Genomic DNA, 20,068 nt, shown 5'->3' on the forward strand with positions numbered 1-20,068 from the left:
TGGGGGACACGGAGCGCTGCTTTTTCCCCTCTGGAGGAAGCAGCAAATCCCCTGGAGGCCTCCGAGCATCAGGCAGATGCCTGAGCCACAAGCTGCTGGCAGCAGACGCCTTCAGCCGGGCTGGTTGGGCCCGGGTTTGCTTTTCTCCTTGGGCAAAAGTGGAGCTGGAGGCAGTGGGGGTTATTTCTTTTGGAGTGATGACGGCCGGGAGGCCAGGGCGCTGGGTTTCTCTGTGCATGTCTCACTGCCATCAATCAGGAAGCGGTGACGCAGGTTAGGGGTTGGGTTTGAGGTTTTGGAAACCTTCTCTAAAAGTCGATCTCCTTCGCCCCGTCCTGTTTCTGAAGTGTGAAGCTGTGGTGAAGGCTGGTGGCGAGCAGGGGGGATGCCAGCCAGCATGCAGCTCCTCATCAGATGTAACGGGAGGATTTTCCTGGCTGTTTGTTTAATCCTCTTTGTGGGCTATACGGCACAAGGTAAAACAGGGCGGCTGTTCTCTTGGAAATCCTCTCTCTGGGCTATGCAGTGGAGACCACATAGATAGCTTCTGAACTTTTTGAACTGACCTTCTTCTAGGGGTGACGAGATCTCCTCAGAAAACCTGCTTTGCTAGCTTTCATTTTCTGGAGGGGGACCGCTGAGAGAAGGTGCTCTGCGCGAGGGAAGCGTTTCTGTGCCCCTTTCCCAGCCCTGCTGAGGAGGCGGCTTCACAGAACTTGTTGCTTTGGGTATTTTCAATCCATATATTTCAAGCTGTTATTTTCTTAACCATCCTTTCAGGATGTTAGTTAGTTATGGAGTTAGTTATGGAGTTACAGATGAAGTCTGTAACAGCTCCCATGTCGTAACGACTGCAGGCTGCTTTCTTGGGGGGGGGGGCAGGAAAAGAACCTGGCTGTAAGCGTGAGGAAATCAAACGGTTTATTTGGTGCAGCATTGCAACACACAGCGCTAAAACAGCTAAAAGGAAATGATTCATGATGACATTCACCCTGTGGATTTGGGTTTTGCCAGCCAGAGGAACTTTTCAGACAGGTAATAATATAATTTGTCCCCATACCAAGGCAGTGATAGTGATAGGTTTTCATTATGCATCTATCGCTCAGTGGCTGACTTTGGGGGACTACAGCTTGGGGTGTTTTTATGGTGCTTTGGGTATTTGCAAGTTATTCAGCTGCAGTTGTTTATTTTCTTGCCACTGTTATTATTAAAAACCTTCTTAATAATATGCTAAGTGAAGAAAGTAAGCACACACACACACAAAAAAAAAAAGGAATAGGCTGTAAAAGAAGCAGGAAAGGATATCTGTGAGGTCTTTTTTTCTTTTAGAGTGTAGGAGGCAGCTGAAAGTCATCTAGTACATTATGGAAATAAATAGGGCAATGGAGAAGTGTAATTACAGAAAGATATTCCCAAGAAGCTGAGGAAAAAAAGAGATAAAAGTGCCAGTAGGGAGAGACTGTGCCAGGAGGCTTGAGAATAAATTAATTACATGAGACGGAGAGGAAGGGCAAAATGTGGCTGCTTTTATCTTCACTGTGAGATAGTTGTTCTCTCCTTTTGGTGTATTTTGAAGTTCTGCTTTTCAGTGACACTCCTGATCAGGGAAATGGGGGGGCTCCAGGACTCAAACCACAGGTTTATACAATCCTGAGTTGTGTCTGGGAGCTAATTATCGGTTCCAAGAGCCTACGTAATCCCCAAATTGCTCCCGTGGCAGGAGGCTCTTGGCACACCTTTTCTCATCTACCCACCAAAGCCCATCCCAAGGGGCTGAGTTGAGGCATGCAAAGCCAAAGTAGACTTGGCCATGATGCTTGCTGGAGGCAACAGAGAAAGGGGGGTCACGCGAGCAAGTTCTCTGCTGGGGTGGCTTGTCCCCAGGAGATCTTGAGATACCTCCAGCAGCTTCAGGAACAGCTGCACATGGCCAGTCCCACAGGTCTCACACGGATGTGTCTGTGCCCTGAGCTAGGGATGGGTCCTGCTGTGATGTCAGGACGAGGCAGAGGTTTCCCTTTCTAGTGCCTGTGGACTTTGCAGCGTGGTGTCTGAGATGCACCTGATGTCTCTGATAGCAAAGGTGTCAGGAGATCAGTAGCCATTGAAAAAACACCACCAAACAACAAAAGGCCTCAGGGTTCATTTAGTTTTCAGCAGTTGAGCAATGAGGGCCACACGAGTTACTTTCTTCTCCTCCTTGAAGCCTTACTAGGTGCTAATAAAATGAATAGGTCCTGGTGAATAATACATGGCTGATTGATTCAGGTGCTCCGATGCAGAAGGCAAGGTACAAGAGAGTGAGGTGCCGACCCGACGCCTGGTCTGCTAACTGCATCGAAGAGCAGGGGCCCTGGTTTTACATACCCACCGGCGGAGCCAACAGGATCCTTCCTCCCATGGCAGACCCGTCCCTGTAAGTTCATTCCCTGCACTTTTGGCATTAATGGTGGCACTGGAAAACGGTTGGTATTAATCTCTTGACAGCCCTGCCACGGTGTGGATCGCCCATGGGAACATAAGGCTTCAGGGTGGTCACTGAAGAGATAGTAAACAAGGTAAGAAGCTTGGAATGAACCCTCTGCCGCTCTGCCTTTCAGGATGAAGCGGTACCAGGAGCTGAGTGACATATTCCCTCTCTCAGAAGATGAGTCCGGCTCTGGGTCTGACACCGCAGTGGAAGCAGAGCCAGCCTCTGGCTCAGGGTTTGGTGACAGCGATGGCTTCTCCAAGGCAAAGCTGATCACCTTCCTACAGGGTCTGCAAGATGGCAAGCTGCAGCAAAAGCTAACGGAAGAGGATCTGCTGCTGTAGGGTTTGAGACATCAGCCTCCTTGCAGTGATGGTGGCCTCTTTTGCCTCCCGCACCCCTTTCTGGGCTCCTGACTCAGCTCAACGAGCACAAAGTGGTTTTAAGCCAATCCAAATCAATAAAAACTTTGCCTTAGTATCTTTCTTGCTTTCACGCACTGAAGCTCATCACTGCTGGTTCTGAATTCACTCTTTTGTGGCTGGGGCAGCCATCCCAATGCGGGGAGAACAGGTTTGGGGGTCCTGCCTGGTCTGTATGAAGGTTATTGTGCTTCAGGGGCAACCTTAGAATAGGATTGTATAATTATTTCAGTTGGACAAGCCCTCTAAGGTCCTTGAGTCCTACCATCAACCTAACACCACCGTGGCCAGCAAAACATGTCCCCAGGTGCCATGTCTGCGTGTTTTTTGAACACCTCCAGGGAAGGTGACTGCACCACCTCCCTGGGCAGCCTGTTCCAGTCAACGCCTGACTACCATTGCAGTAAATAATTTGTTCCCAATGTCCAATACAAACCTCCCCCATGCAATTGGAAGGCATTTCTTCTTGTCCTCTCGCTTGTTACCTGGGACACCGGCCCCCGTCTCACTACAACCTTTCAGGGAGTCCTAGAGAGCAGTGGGGTCTCCCCTCTGCCTCCTTCCGATAAACTCATCCTAGTTCCCTCGGCCGTCGTGGCGGCTGCCCTGCACCTTCAACAGGACTCAGCTAATCCTCTCAAGGCCGCCCGGGCGGCGGCCTCCCCTCCTGTGTCCCTAAAAAGCACGAAATGGTCCAAAGAAGGACCCGTTGTGGGACCACAGCCGTTACTCGCGTCAGGAAAACCACCCTCGCCAGCAGCCCACACACCCCCACGCTGCCGCCTCCCGGCCACTAGGCGGCGCCTTCCCTCCGCGCCGCGCATGCGTCCTTCCCCGCCCCGGGGCCATCCCCTCGGCGGGCACCGAGGCGGCGGCGGGAAGGCGGAGGAGTGGCGGAGCCGGGGGGGGGAGCAGGGGGAGGTCACGTGCGGCAGGGGGCGTGGCGTGGCGGGCTGTAAGGTCACATGACAGGGGAGCGGGCCGGGAGACGGCGGCGGAGGGGCAGTGCACCATGGTGAGTGTTGGGTCGGGGGGAGCGGCCGGTGCCGCGCTAGTACTGGGCTCTTGTCTGTCCGTTAACCGCCGCTCTGCGCCTGGCTGCCGGCTGCTTCAGGCGATGGCCTGGGACGGACCGGGCGGTGCCTCCCTCCCCTTCCTCTCCACCTGTGGCTCTAGGCTGTCGGTGAGGAGAGCCGCCGCCCCTCGGGGCGCGGTTTGCGCATCCGGTGCCGCCGGTTGCCCCTCCCCTCGTTCCCCCTCCCGGCCGCCGAGTGCCCGGTGACACCACCTTCATCCCGCTCCTCGCCGCCGGCCTGGCCGCCCCTTCCCCGGCCTGCGTCACGCTGCCCGCCTCACCCCGCGCTGCGCCCGGGCCTGGCGGCGGGTGGGGTCGGGCAGGGGAGTGGGGAGGGAGGCGGAGGTGTGGGGCGGGCTCGGGGGAGAGCTGGCCGAGCACTGCGGGTTGGGGTGTTTACGGTGTAATTTGTGGATGAAGGCTTGGGGTATTGCCCCGCTGCTCCCCCCCCCCCCCCGTGGGTGCGTGTGCCCTCGCCAAGCCCGCGTGGGACTCGGCTTCCGTATTCCCTGCCCGGCTGCGGTGGGGCGGCTTCGGGGATGGTGCGAGCGATAGTCCTGCAGCCAGCAGTAAATCTTCCAGCAGTGCCGTGTAAGGCAGCGCTGGGCATGACAGCGGTCGGTAGTAATCCTTCAGGGCTGAGGGAACAGCGGCCCCTTTGTGCTCAGCAGGCACGGCCTGGGCAAAGTGCTCGGTGTGCTGTGAGGTGTAGAGTGAAAAATAAGCGTGTTTAAAAGGAACAGCTAGATCTTCAGGTTTCTGAGCTGCGTGCCCTCCTTAGCATGTGTCTCTACCTCGGCTGGGCCCGCAGAAGCTTTTCAGAGCTCGGTGTGAAGCTGAGGCAGGGGCTTCTGCACCGTTTGTCAGCTGCTGGAGTCCTGCAAGTCCCTTCAGTACAGTTGCAGCACGTCGGCTCCGAGCGCAGGTTGACTTGTGTCCTGGTGTAGCAAAATCTTCAGTGTCTCTTTCAGGAGCGTAGCCTTGTGTCCGTCTGGCTTCTGAAAACCTTGGTTCTCTATCTTTGTTTGTTTTCTGAAGCTGTGAGATAACGAGCCATATGATGGCTGCTTGAAATACTTCTTTTGCATCGTTTCCCTGCAGCATTATCTTCGATAGCAACTGGAGGAGACACCAGCTGTTAATTTCTTTATTCCATATGTTCTTGTCCTCTCTGGATGAGATCATGGCTAATCTCTAAGGGGTACAGTTGAAATACTCATAGGCAGTGCCTTGAGAAAGGATCTGTTAGCAATGTTAGGTCTGGCTGACTGTTTTAAATGATGGTGCTGGTTTTCAGCTAGCCAGGGGAGGTTCAGGTTGGATGTTAGGAAGAAGTTCTATACAGAGAGAGTGATTGCCCATTGGAATGGGCTGCCCGGGGAGGTGGTGGAGTCGCCGTCATTGGAGGTGTTCAGGAGGAGACTTGATGAGGTGCTTGGTGCCATGGGTTAGTTGTTTAGGTGGGTTGGATTGGTTGATAGGTTGGACACGATGATCTTGAAGGTCTCTTCCAACCTGGTTTGGTTTATTCTAGGTCTGTGTTTGTGGATTAAGCAGGGCCACTTGCTGCCTCACCACAGGGCTGGTTTAATCTTGTATGAACTGCTGTTTTATAGCTCAGGTTTGCCCCACAAAGACATGCTTGACTTGGAGGTGGTAAGCAAAAAGTTACTCCGCATTCCTGCTGCTAGGTAGTAGCGTTCAGATCAAACTTTCTGCTGGACTTTTTGTTACTGATGCTGCATTTCCAACCTCAGGGCCTCGGGATGCCTTCCAATATCAGTTTTTGGTACTAAATTAGTGAAGTGAGAGCGAGTGTTTCCCACATACCAAATTCATCTAGTTGAAGCTGATTCTCTTGTGGAAAGCATAGTTTAATTTCTCCTCCCAAAACTCTAAATCACACTGAATTAGTGAAGCATTGCCTGCTTTAGTACATCAAAGCAGATTAGTGCCTAATTCTCAGGAGAAAATGTTGACTTTTGGACTAATCTTGCGGAGTTTCCCGTAGAGCCACTAACATGTCTTGCAGCTCCTTGTTAGAATTGTTTGTGCAAGGTCAAAGGGTGGTCTCCCCTAGTTTCTTGTGTTTGGTGCTGGTCAGAAGTTGGTGCCTAGGGAAGTGCAGTTGTAAGGTGAGGCCTAACACTTGATGCTCATAATGGATTGGTGCCTGGAGCAGTGTTACAGGTAAACGTGTAGCATCCACTCTATCTGATGGCAGAGTTGCCCAGCTAAGGTAGGTGATGCAAAGAACCGCTGCCTCCTGAACCTGCTACTGCTCTCTTCATTTGCTAAGAGAACTGTGGGGCTCTCTTAGCAAAAGAGGCAGCAAGTGAAAAGTCCCTGTTCCTCTTCACCAACCATGCTTTGGGCCTTGTGTCATATCCCCAGCTGCTTCCTTTTGCCTTGCCTTATCATTCTTTACTTCTGCTCATCCTTACTTCTGTTTGTGCAGGGAGCTGTAGGGGGTATAAAGCAATACATGCATGGCTTTGGGGTTTAAAATCTCAAATCCTAATCCAGCCAGAACAAATTTGTTAGCAAAGATTTCTTTGGTTTGATTTGAAGTGTGGTTTACCAAGGATGAATTTTTCCAAGTGAAGTCAGCGTTGGGAAACTTTGCGTTGATGGAAACCAAAGTTGTGTTTGCAACCTTAACGTTTCAAATACCTGTTAGTGGTTTAGTGTAGCTGTAGTAATGGTACTTGTGCTGTGTACTCTTCTTGTTGTTAACTAACAATATATTTTGTAAGGGCTGTCACTGCTTGTTACTGACCTGATTCCACTGCTCTGCTAGATGAACAACTGTCTTTTGTCATTGCTGTTTCTTGGGTCGCTCATACATAATGGCTTTGTAGCTTCCTGGGGGCACCACAGATGTTTTTTTCTCCCCTGCTGTATACTGTCCAGCTGCAAGTAGATACCTCATTTAAAATGGAGTGTCCACTGTGTAGTAACTTAATAATTCTTCTCCTTCCAGAGCTTCCTTGGAGGCCTTTTCGCTCCTGTTTGTGAGATTGATGTCGTTCTTAATGACGCTGAAACCCGAAAAACAGCAGAAATCAAAACAGAAGATGGTAAAGTAGAAAAGCATTTTCTCTTCTATGATGGAGAATCTGTTTCAGGAAAGGTAATATTTTATTTATTGTTTTTTTTAAAGTGACTTAAGTGCTGTACTGATTCTAGCATGCAAGGGTGTAGAGGAAGGGAAATGGAAAAAATGATTAAAGCAAGGCAGTCTCACAGTATAACTAAGGTTGGAAGAGACCTTGAGGATCATCGAGTCCAACCTATCAACACAGACCTCAGGACTAGACCATGGCACCAAGTGCCACATCCAATCCCCTCTTGAACACCTCCAGGGATGGTCACTCCACCACCTCCCTGGGCAGCACATTCCAATGACAAATGACTCTCTCTGGGAAGAACTTTCTCCTCGCCTCGAGTCTAAACCTCCCCTGGTGCAGCTTGAGACTGTGTCCCCTTGTTCTGGTGCTGGTTGCCTGGGAGAAGAGACCAACCCCTTCCTGGCTACAACCACCTTTCAGGTAGTTGTAGAGGGCAATGAGGTCACCCCTGAGCCTCCTCTTCTCCAGGCTAAACAACCCCAGCTCCCTCAGCCTCTCCTCACAGGGCTGTGCTCAAGGCCTCTCCCCAGCCTTGTTGCCCTTCTCTGGACATGTTCAAGAGTCTCAATGTCCTTCTTAAACTGAGGGGCCCAGAACTGGACACAGGACTCAAGGTGTGGCCTAACCAAAGCAGAGTCCAGGAGCACAATGACTTCCCTGCTCCTGCTGGCCACACTGTTCCTAATGCAGGCCAGGATGCCATTGGCCTTCCATTTCAGCTTGTGCTATCCAAAGAGAAAAAGTGCATTTGCCTATATTTGATTGTTTAAAAACCTCTCCAGGCAGCTGCTGAAATGTTTTGAAGAGTAGCTGCCTATTTGTTTCTGGTCATCTTGTCTTTATAAATAAGCTTTTTGTGCAACTATGTGGAATCCTTCCACTGCCTGTGGCAATAAAACTATTCCAAACTGAATCGCCCTGCTTCCTCCTGCGCTCCAGAATCACAACTCGGTGTGTAACAGTAATTCCTGGCTGGTGAAGCCAACCTGCTTTGCATACCCTGCAGCTAAGGCAGTGGGGTGGTTTCTGGAATTGCATCAGAGGAGCAGCACACGAAGTTCAGGTAGCTGCTGAATCAACAGGAAAAATTCTTGTTGGGTAAAGGAAAAAAAAAAAGATAAGATTACCAGGGAGACTTCTCTGCTTTGAGTATTGCATCTAGGAGCTGCTAGTGGCAGTCACTCTGGTTTTACTGGAGTTGTTCTTCCTCTCTGAATATTTCTGTTACAATTCACTTTGCCTTCAAAAAGCATGTGCCAGGTATTGGGTTCTGAGGTTGACTTCTAAATGCTTGCTTTGCTCTTGACAGACCTGTTACTGTCACTGGGCACCTTTCTGCCCTTAAGATACCTTTCCAGGCTAAGATCTTGGTTCTCTAGAAAGATCCTTTCGTGGATATGAAACTCTCATAAGGTGGGCTTCAAACTCAGGGGACTTGCTTTCCTGTATCACTGGTCCAAGTGCTTCTCACTTGTATCGGTGACACTTGAGTTTTGGCTAATACAAGCACAATGGGACAAAGGAGGTCTGGAAGACCAGTCATTTATTGGGCAGCTTCCTTCCACCTCTCTTCCTTTTCACCACAAAGGTGGGTTATTCAGTGGTTTCCTTCCTACTCTGCCTCTGGTCATTATCACCTCATAAGGAAACATACATGTGCTTAATATTTACATGTTTCCACAGCAAGTGACCTCATGGAACTCGCTTGTGAGACGAGGTCTGTTTGTAAGAATCAGCTTCACAAATGAAGGTTTCAGTAGTGGATTTTGTTAGCTGTCATTTCTCATTGACTTCTCTAACACCAATACTTGGCTATCTGCTGTGGAAGGGACTTTTAAGTTCACTTGACTTGAAAGGAATGCATCTCATGGCTGTTCTTTTTTAGACTTCCAAATGTGACTGTCAGAAGGTGCTTTGAAGCTCTCTGCCTTCAAAGATGGCAAAGAGGGTCATGACTGGCTTAGGTGAACTTTGCATAAGCTCTGGCTTGGATTCCTAATTTTGTGGCTCAAAAATTTCAAGCTTAGTTATTAAATTCAGTCTCACAGATGATGAGAATCTTCTTAACTGCTGTAGCGCTGTCTTTGCAATGCTTTATGTCATGATCAGCTGTTTAAATTGGTTGCCTTCAAGCTCAGGCAGCACTGTTCAGAAGTCTCAGTTTTCACAAGCATGTGATAATGTCTTTTCCTTTTTACTGATGTCACATTAGGCTGGAAATGTTGAAAAAGGAAGAAAATAACTGATAAGGTGGTTCTGCTGTTTTTTTTCCTTGGTAGGTGAACGTCTCCTTTAAGCAGCTTGGGAAGAGACTAGAGCACCAAGGAATTAGAATTGAATTTGTAGGACAAATTGGTGAGTTTAAGCTATAAAGTGGATATTGGGTCCATGTGGTTTGTGGATGCTGGCACTTGTGACTGTCAGCAGATTGGCCCAGGCCTTGCAACCTCCTCAGGTTAGTGGATGACAAGTGCCAGAAGATGATTATATTCTCCCTATTTTAACACAAATGGTGTATTAATTTGTGCCAGTCAGAAAGTCACTGGAAAGGAAGATGTGTGCATGTGAGGGAGAATTGGGATGGTTAGGATTCTGTCTCATACTGCTTAAAAGGTTGGTTAAGAGCTACTACAGATTTCTGAAAACTAAACTTGGGGTCTTTAATTGTGGGCCTCAGAGAAGAGGGATAGAAAAGAAATGATGTGGCAGCTCCTAAAGCTGGTTTTCTAAACCCTACTTTTATACTGTTTACATAAACCAGTATTGACACTTTGCAGGTTCTCTGTGGTTTGGTTTTTTTTAGCAAGACAATATGGTATGGACATGAAAAATGTAGTTCTGTTATCTATAATTTAAGTCTGATTGGAGTTGAGCTATGAAAAAAATCTTGATCATGTCTAACTTCTCACCAGTTAATCTCTCTGCACCCCTAGGTTGGTGCTAGAATTCCTTCCCTCTCTGTTAGCCATTTGCATTGTTGTTCCCCTTGGAAGTAATTCTTGTACAATTGGCTTAGATTGGAATGTCACAGATTCTCTATAGCTAATCAGTCAATAGTCTCCAGTACCCTGTGTCTGAACTGTTCAGTAGCAGGTAAGACTGAGTTCTGACACCTGCTGCTTTATGCTTTGAGGTTTTGATCAGTGGGGCTGCAAAAAACAACCATTCAGAGCAAAGCAGCAGTGTGAAGGGAATGAAGTGTTTAGAGGCAGGGAAAAAATAGAGCTCACATATGTCAGCTTCATTTAGTCTGTCTCCTAATAGCTGTACAGGCTGGTGTTCATCTGCTCTGTGTAAATTCTGTTTTCTAAATGGTTCACATTTGATGTGTGTTTTGAGTTTTGTGTTTCTGGGACTTTCCATTTTGGTATCATTTAGAAGTCCTCAGCTATGCAGAAGTGGTTTAAGCCACTGCCTTTTGCACTTTGCCTGTGTTTTCCTGAATCCTTTCAAGTTTTGTTATACAAAAATCACCTCAGTGTGATCTTTCTCAGCAGTACTTGTAGGCTAGCTGCAGCTGCATGTCGAAGATGTGTTTTAAACCAGCTCCTCAGAGTACAACTTTTCTGACTGGCACAAAGAATTTTGGCTTTGAAACAGCAAATAAACTTTGTATTACATAAATGCTTATCATAGCAAATGAGGTACACTTAGACAATTTGTAGTTGTACTAGAAGACACAATTACTAGTTAGTGTCAGTTTCTACCAAATTGGCAAGGGTAAACTGTGGAATTGTGTGTTAAGGTCATTCTGCTTCTCCTTGTAAAGCTTCAACCTGTGCAAAACCACCTATCACTCGTGATCCTAGCTGGTATTTTAAGTTCATAGATTCACAGAATGGTTTGGGTTGGAAGGGACCTTAAAGATCTAGTTCCAACCCCTCTGCCATGGGCAGGGAGACCTTCCACTAGACCAGATGCTCAAGGCTTCATCCAGCCTGGACTCAAACACCTCCAGGAAAGGGGGCATCCAGAACCTCCCTGGGCAACCTGTTCCTGTGTCTCACCACCCTCACTGTCAAGAATTTATTTCTAATCTCCAGTCCTCCAGGACTAGGAGGAATGGAATGAAGCTGGAGGTGAGGAGGAGGTTCTTCCCCATGAGAGTGGTGAAAGCCTGGAATGGGTTGTCCAGGGAGGTGGTTGAGGCCCCGTCCCTGGAGGTGTTTAAGACCAGGCTGGCTGAGGCTCTGGGCAGCCTGATCTAGTGTGGGGTGTCCCTGCCCATGGCAGGGGGGTTGGAACTAGATGATCCTTGTGGTCCCTTCCAACCCTGAATGATGCTATGATTAAATCTCCCCTCTTCTAGCTCCAAGCCTTTGCCCCTTGTCCTGTCACTACAACAAGAAGTTATGAATTGTAGAGGAGCTTATTTTTATATCCTAAAGGCTTTGAAATGTTTTAATGGTAATGTTACATGTTTTTTTTAAAGCTTTTCTCTCCAAATTACATGACATAGATCTAGGGATTAATTATAATGACAGTGGCCTGGGGACAGGTGATGCTGTTGCTGGTGTGTATGCTTATGTATGAAGAACTTGTTTCCAAATGACTGATTCAGTCTGTGGTCATAAGAAGTTACTTGGCTGTAGACTAGGAATAATAATAAACCATTTGATAGGTGTTAATACATGGGAGACCAGTTAGGATCACTGCTCTGTGGAAGACCAATTTGGCTTATTTAGCATTGAGCAATGATCCTGTCTTGATGTTGCTTAGGTTTGGTCCCTGCAGCAGTAAATGCTGAAAGCCAAGATCAGGCAATGCTAATTACAGAGAATGCAAGGCAAGAAGTACTTATTAAAGCTAGCTAAACCATCATTAAAGATGCTGTGTTAGTGAAACTTCAAATCTGTCCTTTTCATTACAGTTAGCTCCTTAGGAATGCTGTAGGTTACTAAGAACAGCTTTGAAAAACTGGATAAAACATTTGGTCAAATATGTGTAACTTAAGTTAATTGCTTCTGTTGTCCTCTCCCACCTGCTGCTGCCAAATTGGAGGCTGTTTCCTTTGCTAAAAATAAGCACTGAAACATGTTTGCCTTCTAACTTCCTCAACTTTAGAGCTCTTCAATGACAAAAGCAATACCCATGAATTTGTGAACTTAGTGAAAGAGCTGGCCTTACCTGGAGAACTGACCCAAAACAGAAGCTATGACTTTGAGTTTATGCAGGTTGAAAAGCCATATGAATCCTACATTGGTGCCAACGTCAGACTGAGGTTTGTACCTGCTAAGCCTTTTCTCCTTCCTTCCCCACAGAAAACTCATAACTTAGCAATTATGCTGCCCTCTCCCTGATCCATTCCTTCTTGTGGATTTCAGATCAGTCATGGAACAGCCAGTGTGCTTTGACTGAAGTCAAAGCTAAGTTACAGTGTAGTCTTTCCTGCTTCATTTGGAATTTTTCCCTGTTGGTTGTACAGATAAAATGCTTTATATTCAATCAAGTGAACACAGTCTGTCTCTTCTTTAAAATCTCCACCAATACAACTAAATGAAACACCCTCAAGTTTCTACCTGTAAGCTTTTTGGTGTCTTATTCTTTTCTGTTTAGTCTTAAAAGAATCATAGAATGGTTTGGGTTGGAAGGGACTTCCAAAGGTCATTAGTCCAACCTCCCTGCAGTCAGTGGGGACATTTTCCATTAGGTTGCTCAGAGCCCTGTCAAGCCTGACCTTGAATATCTTCAGGGATAGGGCCTCAACTACCTTCCTGGGCAACCTGTTCCAGTGTTCCACCATCCTCATGGTAAAGAACTTCCTCCTAACATCAACCTAAATCTACTCTTCCCTCATTTCAAACTACTGCCCCTTGTCCTATCGCTCCAGGCTTTTGTGAACAGTCCCTTTCCAGCCTTCTTGCAGGCCTCTTTCTTGTCCTTTCAAAGAACACTTATCCTGCAGAACACTGGGGTTATATTTATGCAATTCGGAGTGATTATGGCTAACTTGGTGCCATTTTTCCTAGATATTTTCTGAAAGTGACCATAGTGAGACGACTGTCAGACCTGGTGAAAGAATACGATCTGATTGTTCACCAGCTTGCTACGTACCCAGATGTAAACAACTCCATTAAAATGGAAGTAGGCATTGAAGACTGTCTTCATATAGAGTTTGAATACAATAAGTCCAAGTAAGTGTCACTTAAACCAAAATGCAGTCAAGCTAATATCTTGGGAACAAGGGGCAGAGTGTGTAATATTTGTTGAACAACCTCTGACATCTGGAGACTTAATGTAAAGCAGCATGTTCAGTGATTGTCGTGTTGAGCTTTTTGGTTACTAATTACACAGTGGCCTTCTTTGAGGGGCACTTGAGTGTTCTGCCCTCAGGACTAATAAGAATCATAGAATCAATAAGGTTGGAAAAGACCTCAGAGATCATCAAGTCTAACCTGTCCCCCAACACTTCATGGTTACTAAACCATGGCAGCAAGTGCCGCGTCCAATCCCTCTTTGAACACCCTCAGGGACGATCACTCCACCACCACCCTGGGCAGCCCATTCCAATGGCCAACAACTCTTTATGTGAAGAGCTTTCTCCTCACCTCAAGCCTAAACTTCCCCTGGCACAGCTTGAGACTGTGTCCTCTTGTTCTGGTGCTGGTTGCCTGGGAAAAGAAACCAACCCCCACCTGGCTGCAACCTCCCTTCAGGTAGTTGTAGACAGCAATAAGGTCTCCCCTGAGCCTCCTCTTCTCCAGGCTAAACAACCCCAGCTCCCTCAGCCTCTCCTCACAGGGCTGTACTCGAGGCTTCTCCCCAGCCTTGTTGCCCTTCTCTGGACACGTTCAAGAGTCTCAATGTGTTTCTTATATTGAGGGGCCCAGAACTGGACACAGGACTCAAGGGTGCTGGCTCTCAGGTCATTGTCTAAACAGTGTACACCAGGAGGCTCAATGACAGACTGTCCAAACTCAAAGATAAGGTCACTAGCTAATAGTTAAGGCTTGATTTCTGCATTTATGCTTTTTCAGTGTAACTGTAGTACTTCCTTTCCTCATGCTGCAATGGTGGAAAGGTGCCACTTGCATTGGGCTGGCTGAGATGCTTAGCTCAGTGGGGAAGTGAGCTCAGTAGGAGACAGGCAGATGAGGTAACTGCCTGTGTGACTTGTATTCAAGAAGGTGTAAAAGCTGCAAATTTTTTTTTTCCTTTAATGAAAACCCCCATTCTGTTCTTTTAAAGGTATCAGTTAAAGGATGTGATTGTTGGAAAAATTTATTTCCTCTTAGTGAGAATAAAAATTCAGCACATGGAGTTGCAGCTGATCAAAAAGGAGATTACTGGAATTGGTAAGAGAAACAAAGTCCAAAAGAAATGGCAACTTATCTGCCAGTTGAGCCTTATGCAAACCTGGAGAGTGAAGTCAATAGATGCAGCTTTGGCTGAACTAATGCTCCATGTGCTTCGTTCTCACTGGTGTGTGACTATCATTTGCATTTTGTGCTTTGGTAATCGTACTTAGTAGCCAATATTCTCAGGCTGTAGCATTCTTCTGGGATTGAGACTGTTGGACTAGCTTCACAAACGTGAACCCTTGTAAATGGAACTTGGGCATAAACATGCAGTAACTTAATTAGCTTGGATAGATAATGAATAGAAGGGAAGAGGTGTGAAATGCATCCTGAAGGCTCCCTTGCCTCTGCAGAGATGAGCTGGTAGAGTAGGCTTGGTAAAGATTAACACAAATCTCTCATGTTCTGGAAATACTCCATTTTCAGTTGCATGAAGCTAATACAATGGAAATATCATAGAATCACTTGGGTTGGTAAAGACCTTTAAGGTTCTCAAGACTAACTGTTAACACAGCACTTCCAAGTCTGCTACTAAACCATGTCCCTCAGCACCACATCTACATGTCCTTGAAATCCCTCCAGGGATGGGGATACCACTGCTGCCCTGGGCAGCTTGTATGAGGGCTTGACAGCCCTTTTAATAGAGAAATTGTTTGTTATGTCCAACCTAAACCTCTTCTGGTGCAACTTAAAGGCCATTTCCTCTCCTGTCTGTTGTTACTTGGGAGAAGAGACCAGCCCTCATCTGGCTACAACCTTATTTCAGGGAGTTGTGGAGAGCAATAAGGTCTCCCCTGAGCCTTCTTTTCTCCAGACTAAACAAGAAGCTTTGAAGCAGAAACAGCTTGATTATTGCAGATAGAGCTTGTACACCCTGGAGCTAGGAAGGCAGTAAGAGGCTGTGGCTCATGACTTCATTCCCCAGTGGCTGAGGCCCTAGTGAGCTGCTTGTGCAGAGAGTGAGAAAGCTTCCATAGCAATAGAAGGGCAAAAATCTCTGCTTCACTGTTGGCTTTTGTGGCTAAACTAGGTCCTGTGGTTTTTTCATCCTGGGTTCTGGAGAAAGGTGGCCCTTGTGCTGGCTGATAAATAACTCCTCATGTTTCTATTCTGATCATGGCCTACTGGTATCAGCTGCTAGCACTGCACACCAAACCCAACTGTTTCACAGGGCCTAACCTGCATGTTTGTCTCTTAAAGCTTTGCACACCTAGGCCTCCTTTGAAACACTGGGTACTACCTCTTCTATGTCACTGTGGGGAGGAGAGAGTAGGAAGCAGATGCTCTGCCTGGGAGAGGGTTTTGCTTGCTTTAGGTGTGTGTGACTTACATGTAAGAGGCAAAAAACAAGGGAGTACTCTGTGATTCAAATGCTGCAGAGTAGCTACTGCTGTATTAAAGCTTTGTAAAACTGAAGCGTGTGTCCTCACACTGAGAACTTGTTTCACCAGGACCCAGTACCACAACAGAGACTGAAACCATTGCAAAGTATGAAATAATGGATGGAGCACCAGTTAAAGGTAAGTAACTGTGCTTCCCATGAAGGGTAAGCTTTGTGAGTGAAAACTGTTGGAAAAAAAAATAACAATCTGGAGTAGAAGAGGTGATTTGCATAATTTTGTCTTAGAGAAGCCACACTTCCCCTTAGGCTGCTGCAATGATAGTGAATTTCCTGTTCTGAGTGGACACTTTAAAGGCATTTCATTTGGGATCCTAGGAATTCTTATCCTTATTTCCCATTGGAAAATCTGTGACTGATACTTAAGTCACTTTGGCTTACACCTGACTCCCATGGTGTAGAGCAGCTCTGGAGAGTTCAAGGTAGTGACCATTTTTGTCTTGCCTGGCTACTGTGCTTCCACTGAGAAGTATTCCCATGTTTGATTTCCCACTTGTCTGTCTCCTCAACATTATGTTTGTAATACTTTCTGGTGTTGTTTGTAGTTTTTCCTCACCTAAGGAAGGGGTACAAGCAGTGCTTGGGAAACTGCCCTGATCTTTGTGTATCTTCTGAAACTGCATTAATGACATCCAGTTATAAGGAACTGATTGCAACCTTGTTTTGTTTTTAAGGTGAATCAATTCCTATAAGGCTGTTCTTAGCAGGCTATGACCCAACTCCTACAATGAGGGATGTGAACAAGAAATTTTCAGTGAGGTACTTCTTGAATCTCGTGCTTGTGGATGAAGAAGACAGACGATACTTCAAACAGCAGGTACAGCCTAGAGGAATCTTGTTGCAGAATGATCTGAGCTGTTGCACATCCTGCTTTGAATCTTCAGCACACTAGAAGCCAGCTGTGCTTCATATAAGCATTTCTACTGACAAATGTATTACTGGAAGCTGTGTAGAAAATGTTAACGTGCATAAAGAAGGTGAGGGAGGTGATGGGTACTGTTTGAGCAAGGGTGGGATGCTGAGTGCCACAGAGCAACATTGTGTTGAGAATATCCACATTTTGTGGGTTATGTGATCTACACATGCATTTGTTTGCTTGCTTAAACTACTGCAGATAGATTTCCTATCACAGCATTAGCCCAAGTTCAAAGTTGTAGTAAGGGTGAAGACATTTGACTGAAATTACATCAAAAGTTGATCACACTGAGGAAGGGAGTAGTGAAAAGTGTCACTGGAATGAAGCTTATGTGGATTACATCACAATCTTCCTTTTTGAAGAACACAAAAGGCAGCATCATGAAACTGGGCAGTGACTGGCTGGAAAGCAGCCCTGAGGAGAGAGACTTGGGGGTGCTGGTGGAGGAGAAGCTCAACAGGAGCTCTCAGTGTGCACTTGCAGCCCGCAAAGCCAATCAGATCCTGGGCTGCATCAGGAGAAGTGTGGCCAGCAGGTCGAGGGAGGTGATCCTCTCCCTCTACTCAGCTCTGGTGAGACCCCACCTGGAGTACTGTGTCCAGTTCTGGAGCCCCTAGTACAAGAGGGATGTGGAGGTGCTGGAAGGTGTCCAGAGAAGGGCCACAAGGATGATCAGAGGGCTGGAGCACCTCTCCTATGAGGACAGAGGGAGTTGGGGCTGTTCAGTCTGGAGAAGAGAAGGCTCCGAGGTGACCTAATTGTGGCCTTCCAGTATCTGAAGGGGGCCTACAGAAAGGGTGGGGAGGGACTGCTCAGGATCTCAGGTAGTGATAGGACTAGGCGGAATGGAATGAGGCTGGAGGTGGGGAGATTCAGGCTGGATGTGAGGAGGAAGTTCTTCCCCATGAGAGTGGTGAAGCCCTGGAATGGGTTGTCCAGGGAGGTGGTTGAGGCCCTGTCCCTGGAGGTTTTTAGCACCAGGCTGGCTGAGGCTCTGGCCAGGCTGATGTAGTGTGGGGTGTCCCTGCCCATGGCAGGGGGGTTGGAACTAGATGATCCTTGTGGTCCCTTCCAACCCTGACTGATACTATACTATGATAACATGGAAAACAAAAGGTTAACTGCAGTGTAGAGTGGCTATGATGAGCTTGGGATTTTGAGGAAAGGAGGAAGAAAAACTTCTTGAACCATTTAATGCTATGAAAGTTGGGAGGAAGGTTGTTAGGGCCGAGGCTACTACTCAAAAGTGATAAATGGCAGTAGGTGAATATGTAAACTTGTGTCATCTTTCTGTTACTTTGCACATGCACTGCGCTGTTCTGTAGGCAACAAGGGCGGAGAGATTTTTGTCGTGGTGTTTATTTTTCAACCTCTTTGCCTGTCAGGAGCTTAAGATACTCAGTGCTGCTGGTTTAATAGTAAATGGCATTTTCAAAAGTGTTCCCCTTCTTCAAACAGGAAATAATTCTGTGGAGAAAAGCTCCTGAGAAGCTGAGGAAACAACGGACAAACTTCCACCAGCGATTCGAATCTCCAGAGTCACAAGCATCTGCTGAGCAGCCGGAAATGTGAACTGGTCCAAGGTGGGGGAAAAAAACAACCACACAACACTTTGCAGTGCTTCAGCAGGTTAAAGATGGCAGCAGCCTGTGGGGAAAGAAGGCCAAAATTCCCAGTACAACTGTCTTCCTTCATCTTGCAGTGCTGCATTTACCATACTACTAAAGCATTCTTCAGTTACACGTTCAAGTATGTATATACATTTAAAAATAAAGTGCTTTCTCAAACACTGGAACTTTCTTAAGCTACTATTTTATACTGCACATTTTACTTTGATTTGATAATGTTATATGGACTTGGATATGCATAAGCTTAAATCCTAGTTATTTCCATGCATGGTAGGCTGGTATATTTGATTTGATTATTTTTGTTGCTGATCACCTATACAGTGTAGACTAAAAGCATTTCCCTTCTCTCATGTTTACTGCATGCTCCTTTCCAACGTTGCTTATTTACAGTTCTTTTGAAACTACAAGCAGACACAATTGACTAAATCACACTAAGAATCAAAGTTTACAGTGAATTTATCCTAAGACTTCTAATTACCATGTTAGACAGGGATCAACTGAAACTGCACTATGACTGTGATAACTGTGGAGCCCTCAGACACCTTACCAAGGTTTCTAAGAAGCTTTGTTAGTAACAAAGAATGTTAGGAAGCCTCTTTGCCCTCCCTCCCCCAGTTCTTGCTCCACTGTGCTTCTCTGAGCTTTTCACGAGTCACTCCTAACGTTTGGGGGTTCATTGCCCAGTATCTAGTGACTGTAGAGGTGGTATTGCAATTTCATGTTTCGGTGGTGAGTGGGTAAAGTATTTGAGCATAATTATTTCTTACTGGTAATGAATGGTGATAACATTGATTATTTTGCATATACATAGAACTGTCGTTCCTCCTGGCTTCATGTGTCCACTGTCTTCACAGTCTGTCTCCTCACTGTCCTGATAGGAGAGAGACAAAATGTCCTCAAAGGACGTTCTCCTCCTAGTCCACAGGGGCCTGTTTTGAGGGCAAACACTTTTTTTTTGTGGTCTTCTGAAAAGGTAATTTGAAGCCAGGCAAGCCTGAAAGTTGTTAGAAGGCTGTCTGGCACAGCAGATTGTTTGTCTTTATCATCTCATACGTGTTTAGTGTTTGGAGAAATAGCTTAAAGGACTTAGCTGTCACCTGTTCCCAACTGAGCATGTAGTCTGTTATCAGACGTGTGGCTTGGGTGTAAAATGAAGCCTGCTGTGTGGAAGGCTACTTGCACTTGTAGTTCACTTGTCCTTTCAACCAAGACTTCTCAACTGTGGTGCAAGTGTCATTGGTAACCTTACTTTATGAGTAAGTTAATTGAATTACATTTCTGTAAGAACTGTTTTATTACTGTGGCACTTTGATAAAGCAAAGACTCTGTACTTTTGTGCTGGGGTACTTACCATGCGAACTATTCTCTTTTGAGTGAGAGCAAATTCAACTCCCTCATGTAAGTGCCTGGTCAAAAACTTAAAAAGAATAAAGTAAAAAGCCAAATATTTTCGTGGTCACTTGCATGTGGTAATAATCTGGAAGCGATTCCAAGAGACTCTGAAAACTCGGATTGTATTTAACCAGTCTCAGATTGTGCAACCATGTATAACAAACGGGAACCGTATTGAGCTGCTATCGGGATTATTAAAACAGCTGTATTCTCACTAACATTTGGCTCGTCTTTGATTGGCAGCTGCACCGCCTGTGGTTTCGGGCTCCCCCTTAACAGGCGGGAGAGGTGCCCGGCTCCTGCCTGGCCCCCTAGCAGCGCCGCGGCCACTTGCGGT

The 20,068-nt window shown here is 46.6% G+C and overlaps 2 protein-coding genes across 2 annotated transcripts; both read left to right on the top strand.

Annotated features, from left to right (window-relative positions):
* The first annotated feature begins 290 nt into the window (after positions 1-290).
* SRGN (serglycin) lies at positions 291-2,979 on the top strand. The gene is made up of 3 exons (XM_068140283.1): positions 291-476; positions 2,269-2,416; positions 2,601-2,979. The coding sequence occupies exons 1-3, from the start codon at positions 386-388 to the stop codon at positions 2,812-2,814; spliced, it is 453 nt and encodes a 150-aa protein (XP_067996384.1). The 5' UTR covers positions 291-385; the 3' UTR covers positions 2,815-2,979.
* Positions 2,980-3,832: 853 nt separating this feature from the next.
* On the top strand, positions 3,833-19,949 carry VPS26A (VPS26 retromer complex component A). Its single transcript, XM_068140284.1, has 9 exons — positions 3,833-3,907; positions 6,951-7,100; positions 9,378-9,453; positions 12,163-12,319; positions 13,068-13,232; positions 14,287-14,393; positions 15,848-15,916; positions 16,470-16,612; positions 18,170-19,949. Exons 1-9 carry the CDS (start codon positions 3,905-3,907, stop codon positions 18,281-18,283), a joined length of 984 nt encoding a protein of 327 aa, XP_067996385.1. The 5' UTR covers positions 3,833-3,904; the 3' UTR covers positions 18,284-19,949.
* The last annotated feature ends 119 nt before the right edge of the window (positions 19,950-20,068 follow it).

Source organism: Melanerpes formicivorus, unplaced genomic scaffold (genome assembly GCF_026170545.1).
Source record: "Melanerpes formicivorus ecotype bairdi unplaced genomic scaffold, bMelFor1.0.p_v2 SCAF_6, whole genome shotgun sequence".
In the NCBI taxonomy this organism is placed as follows: Eukaryota; Metazoa; Chordata; class Aves; order Piciformes; family Picidae; genus Melanerpes; species Melanerpes formicivorus.

Bases quoted from the DNA above. Each gene is read 5' to 3' on its own strand.
- SRGN (XM_068140283.1), top strand. From the start codon at position 386: ATGCCAGCCAGCATGCAGCTCCTCATCAGATGTAACGGGAGGATTTTC. The intron at 477-2,268 runs GTAAAACAGGGC...TGATTGATTCAG, and splicing joins TGTGGGCTATACGGCACAAG to GTGCTCCGATGCAGAAGGCA. The intron at 2,417-2,600 runs GTAAGTTCATTC...TCTGCCTTTCAG, and splicing joins CCCATGGCAGACCCGTCCCT to GATGAAGCGGTACCAGGAGC.
- VPS26A (XM_068140284.1), top strand. The intron at 7,101-9,377 runs GTAATATTTTAT...TTTCCTTGGTAG, and splicing joins GAGAATCTGTTTCAGGAAAG to GTGAACGTCTCCTTTAAGCA. The intron at 16,613-18,169 runs GTACAGCCTAGA...TTCTTCAAACAG, and splicing joins GACGATACTTCAAACAGCAG to GAAATAATTCTGTGGAGAAA.